The sequence below is a fragment of the Monopterus albus genome, unplaced genomic scaffold (assembly GCF_001952655.1).
Source record: "Monopterus albus unplaced genomic scaffold, M_albus_1.0 scaffold474.1, whole genome shotgun sequence".
NCBI classification, from domain to species: domain Eukaryota; kingdom Metazoa; phylum Chordata; class Actinopteri; order Synbranchiformes; family Synbranchidae; genus Monopterus; species Monopterus albus.
This window is the reverse complement of record NW_018128354.1, coordinates 5959-12366: the sequence shown is the minus strand read 5'-3', so window position 1 is coordinate 12366 and position 6408 is coordinate 5959. Positions and strand designations below refer to the sequence as shown.

Below are 6408 nucleotides of genomic sequence, written 5' to 3'. Positions count from 1 at the left end.
ACGGTGAGGTCGGACACAGTGGGTTCAGACACAGCGGGTCGGACACAGTGAGGGGATCTGGTTAGGAAGGAGGAGGTTTCCTCCCCCGACAGAGGAGACCTGACAAGGCTCTGGAGACTCGGCCCTGCTGGGTGGGGGTTTGTGTTTTCATCTGTCACCAGCTGTGTGTGTTTGCCCTGACAGGTGAGGTGGAGGCCGGGTGACCTCAGGTGGAGGTGTACCTGTAGGGTCATGGGAGGGAGGTACCACACGTTGACGACTACGGCCCAGCTGGTCATCGTCCGCAGCAGGTAGCTCACCGTGTTGTATTTACTGCTGTTCCAGAAAGCGTCACCGAACCGGGGGTCGTACTGGGACACAGGAGGAGAGGCAGGTAAGGTACTCAACTCCCCCACGTGTCACATCTTTACCAGACTGAACCCAAGCCATCGGCCTCCCACCGAGACAGTGAGCACCCCTCTGCTTTAACTCTTTACTTTCTAATAGAACAGGTTCCAAATGAACTGAAGCAAACGGGTCAGGGGTCAGCTGCCTAAGAAACGTGGATCTTAAACTCATTCATCCGGTTCACCTTGATTGCCACGGGGTGGACTGTCCCTCCTATTTCAAAGCTGCCCTTCTTAAACATCATGACTGAGGTGTTGTTGATGCAGGTTCCTGCTGGAAACAAACACATGCAGAAGTTATCTGACCATGAAGCCACCACCATCCTCCAGGGACGAGCTGCCGCAGAGACCGACCTTCAGGGAATATCAGGATGGGAAGTTTGGTCTTCGCTGCCACGTGCGCTCTCAGCCTGCAGAGAGAGGAGCAGAGGGGAGTTCAGCGACACTGCACGTCCTCAACACTGCTGACGACAAGGAGCCTGAAAAGCATTCAGACTGTGATTGTGCTCCGTAAATCTGGAGCCTGTATCTGGCTGAGGTTAACGTCTGGTTGTCAGGTGTTTGGGAACACGAAGATTTGTTGGCCACCTCGTTTTATAAGAGTGAATCTGTGGGTTTGTTTGAAGATCAGACCTCAGGTGATCTGGAACTACAACTTCTATATAAAAGGGCATATTTGGATGTGTTTACCATAAATTGTGACGAGTTGAGTTTGTTGAGACAGAAGCAGATGAGAGTTAAAGTCTGAGCAGGTTACAGTTCTGTGCTTTTGTAGGAGGGAGAGTTGGTGAAGGGTTGTGGGAAATGTAGTCCCCCAGGGTTTGACTATGTCTTTACTGGGTCGCACTAACAAGTTCCTCTGAAGCAGTGACGGTCAATCTACTGCTGTCATCTGAAGTCCTGCCTCACCTGCTGGTCACGGCGTGGCGGTCTTTCATCTCCGACCTCTCGAACCAGACGTGAGGACAGGACCTCACCATGGACCTCTGAAGGACCCCCAACAGACCCCCGTGGACCTGACCCACCTGAGGACGACCGGGAGCAGAGCGGTGACATTACTGCATCGGCACACTGACCTGCTGGGCTGATGATAACTCACCATGGCGTAGCAGCCGTCGTTGGCCAGGATCACCATATCGATCGGAGTGGTGTGGTTCGCTACACATATCCCTCCTTTCTGAGGCTTGTTCTCCCTGGAGAAATCACAGCACCACACAGGTCACGTGGCTTCATTGGCGGCAGTGGAAGTGCTCACTTGTACTGGAGTATTTCCATTTTATACCTCTTTACTCTAGAAACTGTTGTAAAATCTGAAACTAGTAGTGTAGGAAACAAAGTGAAGTACATGTGCCTCAGAATGCAGTACTTGAGTCAGCGTTACTGTCCACATTGTTGGTGTGTGAACCCTAAGGACGGAGCTAAGGAACCAGACCTGTTGTGGTAGTGGATGGTGGCCGACAGCCCCCGGGCACAGATCCTGTAGCAGGTCAGATGGACCAGTTCACTGAGCCAGTCCTTCACACTGAGACACACACAGGAGACATGAACACCTGCACTTCGCTGTAGAAACAGCACAATGTGCTAACGGCGCCGCCGTACCTGCTGTCAGGCAGACATCCAACCAGGGTGGTGCCGACGACGAGCCACGAGAGGCCGATGATGGCCAGAGTCATCCTGCAGGAGGGGGACACGATGAGAGTCAGAGGACAAAGTAACGGAGAAGTCCGTTTATTACAGCTTATGTTTCACAGCACTCTTCATGCTCTGACCTCAGGGGTAAGAGGATGCAGTAGCGCACGAAGACCCCGAGGCCCCAGATGACAGTGAGGCGGAGGCTGATGTAGCGGAAGTTCTGGTTGGTGCGTGTGAGGAGGTTCCAGGAGGCCAGCTCCTCGGAGGAGAAGCGCTGGATCACCTGGTCGTCCACGATGCTCTCCATGCCCTTCTTGTAGAAATAGAAGGCGTCGCTCAGAGCAAAGTGCCCCCCCTCCAGGGAGCGGGGGCTTTGCAGCTGCCCCATCTCCTCCTCCATTGAGCCCGCCGCTCGCTCAATGATCCCTGGGAAACAGTCACAGTTAGCACTATACTACTGCAGTACCGGGCCGGTCATGCACAGCCAGCTGAAAACCGCTCAGAAGGATTTTTGCTTTTCCCTGCAGTCGTCACTGAACACGGTCATGGGTGTGAAAGGGTTAAAGCTGTGGGGGCTGTGACCCGTGGCTGCAGCTCCACGGCCCTGAGGCGCCTGTTTGGACAAAGTTACACAATCTGCTGTTGCATCATCATCCTGAGATGAGCCATGTGCTTTCCACGCCGCACAGCCCCCCGACATCAGACAGTGACACCGACCAATGAGGAGCCCAGAAACTCACTCACATAGCATCACATGACCTCTGTCACAGGGCAGGACACCAAGTACTGAGCACAAACAGGGAAGCACAGCTGCTGGGCTCATGACCGCCTCGTGTCAGGCGGCTGCACACGCTCGTCTGTTTGGCTGCGTGTAGGTTAAACATCAGCTTCAGCTCATTGAGGCGGGTAAACTACGGCTGCAGCTAGTTTTACTGGTCATCTGCTGGTTATTTTTCTTGACCAGTAAAATATTTCATGTTGTTTTATGTTCGGCCGACATGTTCAGAGGACTGTGAAACCAAACAGAGGACAGAACCAGAACCTCACACCCTGAATCTGTTTGGCACTGTGGTTAAAAAAGACTCAGTTATTAAAAGAGCTGATTAGTTTCCTGTTGATCAACTAATCAGTTTTTACATAGCTAATCATTTCTGCTCTGGTGTAACTGCATGAGAGGCTTTTGTTTCCTGACTTAGACTGAAACAGGAGCCCTACTTTGGTGTTTCCAGGTGCTGGGAGTACTGGGAGTACTACACTACTCCCACTGCTGTGGGAAGACTCTGGGGACGGGCAGTTGGAAGGAAGCGAGCTGACAGATGTCTGTCACTGCTTCTCTTCTCCAGGAAACACTACCTGCTACTAGCATAACACACTCCACCTATTGTTGGTGGTTGAGGTGCATTATGTCGGCGACAGGGTTTGACAGAGGAGGATATGTGGAATGAAAAGGTGATATCTGTGGTTCTGCTGCATCAGCCTGGATCCTGTTTATAAAAAACACCATGACAGGAGTGTGATGGAGACTGTAGACATGCTGCTTTGAAACCAGCCGGTCCTGATTCGACTTCTGTGCTGGTTTTCATCAGCAGGCTGATTCTAATCCAGCCGGACAGTTTCTGTACCGACGCTCCGGCCGACACCTGAAGGACACTTTGTGGAGGGTTTAGTCCAAACGCACGCCGGCTGATTGTGCACACGCTCAGATGTAAGTCCCTCTAAATGCTTTCACCACCAAGTCAAAATCAAAAAATGGTTACATTTTATTTTATTTATTATTTTTAAACTACTAACAATCTGAAGGCTAGTGGTTAAGGCACAGCGCTCTCGCCTCTGCAGCCCGGGTTCGAATCAGGGTTGCGTCAGGAAGGGCATCCGGCGTAAAAAACACGTGCCAAATGTCAACATGTCAGTCGTCAGTGTGACGATTCACTGTGGCGACCCCTAAACGGGAAAAGCCGAAAGTGACTTTCTTTCTTTCTTATTTTTTACACTTTTGTTAAATTAGAATTTTTCTTTTCTTTTCTTTTTTATATTCAGTTTTATTTTCATTTTTTACTTGTTCATTTATTTGACCAGTGATTTGTAGTGAGCCTGATGAAACCTTCGTGTTAATCAAAGTTTCTTAATCGTACATATATATATTTGTGACTACAGGTAATGTAACATGACGGACTCACCAGCGGGCAGAGGGACGGGCACACCGGGCTGCTCCTTCTGGCCCCTCTGGATTCGTATCGTGGCCCACTACAAAACAAAGTAATTGTCAGATGACCTCTGACTTGGGACCTGCTGCCGTATATTTGCCCACAGAGGAGAGGGCGAACACGCACTGAGTGCAACTCCACACAGAGCAATCTGAAAGGAAACAGTCACCTCAAGGATCTTGACCAGGACCTGGATGTAGACCCCAGTGACACCCAGGGAGACCCCGAACATGGCAGGTAGCATGATGAGGAACACCACCACAAACATCCACACCTGGAACACACCTGCAGCCACACACCACAGGCCCTCCATCACTGACAGCTGTGGCAGCTCTGAGGTCACGTCATCACCTGCAGCACAGGACACAGCACCAGAGTCCATGCAAATTAACAGTCATTCTAGGGACGTCAGTCCACCGCTGAACTAGTGGACAGGGTAGGAGGGAATGTGGTTCCTCCATGTTCCCCCCGATCCTCTGACTTGGAAACAAATATGTTTATGACCAGACGCCTGCAAAGCTAATGACATCAGCCTCAAGACAAGACGGTAAACACTTACTGTAAGATCCTCATGAGAAGTAACTAGGAACAACAGCTGCCAGACCAATGTAGTACAGTAAAAAGTAGCTAGCTAGCATAAAACTGAAGTACTTCTAAACTGTACTCAGTAACTATACAACAATCTGGAGTTACATGTAGTGTGTTATCCTCCACAACATTTCAGAGGGAAACACTGGACTTCTTATATGTAGATTGGGATTTATGTGATTATCTTATAAAATATGCTGTATTTGTATATGCTTAATTAACCAATTAATAAAGTAACGTTGGTTAAGTGACTGTGAGTCAGCTACAACATTAAAATGCTGCTAGACGTTAATGATAATGTGATAATACAATATTATATGAAAACACACCTAACTTCCCTAGTAACAATGTTCTTAAGTTGTTATATTTGTCCCCGAGTGTTGCTGTATGTTGGTGGAAATGTCCCCACCGTTGGTCCAAGTCTTAGTCAGTCTTACAGCGTCAGGCTACCGGAACTAATCCAAACCAGACAAACTAAACACCTACAAACAACGACAAACACAGACGTGTTGTTAAGGTGAATACCTGACCGTTGCTGAGATGCCGCAGTGTGAAACGTTACGTCCTGTAGCTCCTCGTCCAAAGCCGAGTCAGTGCTTTGGCTGAAAACACGCCCCTGCAGCAGCTTCCTTACGTCCAACTGCGCAAGAAAAGCGCAGACGGTTATGTTACTGCGGTTATGTTGCGCTTCAGTGACGCCTCTAACGCAACAATCAGTGTAGTCAACAAACAACATGGCGGAGCCGACTGTCCGTGTGTCCGGGATTGTGTTAGCTTCTCTCGTGTTTCAGCATGTTAACAGCGATTCAGACGTGGTAAGAAACCTATTTATAGTTGGATAAAACCGGCATGTTTCCGGTGGACCCCGCTACGCGGTTTCTGACGTGTTCGGGGTTGAGGAGGAAGGCTAGTGGCGAAAGTGTCCTAACATCATTAACGACTTTTAAATTTGATTGGTTCGTGTTTAATAGCTAAGATGTGAAGGTTTCAGACTGTGGTTTGGAGCAGTGGAGAAGCGTTTGTCGTTTCCGTGAAGCTAAAACTCCCAACACGCCATTACCCAACTTTTTAAACTAACCTAAACTTAACCGTCTCCAACTCACCGACCTCCATTAAAAATCCGCCGTTTTCAAATGGTGCCATTCTCGGACAAGTACACATTTTGTCAAAGCTGATTAAATATATATTAAACATTATTCGGGTCTCCTGGTAAATTCGGCACGTGTAGCCCCAACATGTGACATTTATTTGGGTTAAATATAGCTTAGAAACTGGCGCCCAGTTACAGCCCACCACTGGTTTGTGATGTAACTACTGGGAAATCCAACAGAATAGTAAATGAAGTACACAGAGAAGTAGATAGTAAATTTATGAGTTTTATAGCTCAAGGTTACACTAACTGTGTATGAACTTTCTATTACTTAAGTGAACCTTTGAATCTAGGACTTGTACTTGTGTATTTGTACACATTGTGGTACTACTACTACTTCAGTAAAGGACCTGAGTACTTCCTCCAACAGGAGGGTCTGATCCTGGGAGAGAGCAGATTTGAGGAGCAGGTCACCATCAGCGACTCTCAGTCCGATCACATCCACATT

The 6408-nt window shown here is 48.7% G+C and overlaps 1 protein-coding gene across 9 annotated transcripts in view; it reads right to left on the bottom strand.

Annotated features, from left to right (window-relative positions):
• gpat3 (glycerol-3-phosphate acyltransferase 3) overlaps positions 1-6307 on the bottom strand; it is an 8926-nt gene extending 2619 nt beyond the window's left edge. For 3 of the 9 annotated variants that reach the window (XR_002273787.1, XM_020587701.1, XM_020587702.1), the window contains exons 1-11: positions 5336-5620; positions 4392-4573; positions 4196-4262; positions 2156-2444; positions 1986-2060; positions 1819-1908; positions 1486-1579; positions 1296-1411; positions 741-796; positions 572-657; positions 222-350 (exon numbers count right to left, since the gene is read on the bottom strand). Coding sequence is in view for 8 of the 9 variants with exons in the window: in XM_020587701.1 (XP_020443357.1) it covers positions 222-350; positions 572-657; positions 741-796; positions 1296-1411; positions 1486-1579; positions 1819-1908; positions 1986-2060; positions 2156-2444; positions 4196-4262; positions 4392-4573; positions 5336-5546 (1395 nt within the window). In the remaining variant the exon portion in view is untranslated. The other 6 variants (XM_020587703.1, XM_020587704.1, XM_020587708.1 and 3 more) reach the window with 6 other exon arrangements.
• Positions 6308-6408: the final 101 nt, after the last annotated feature.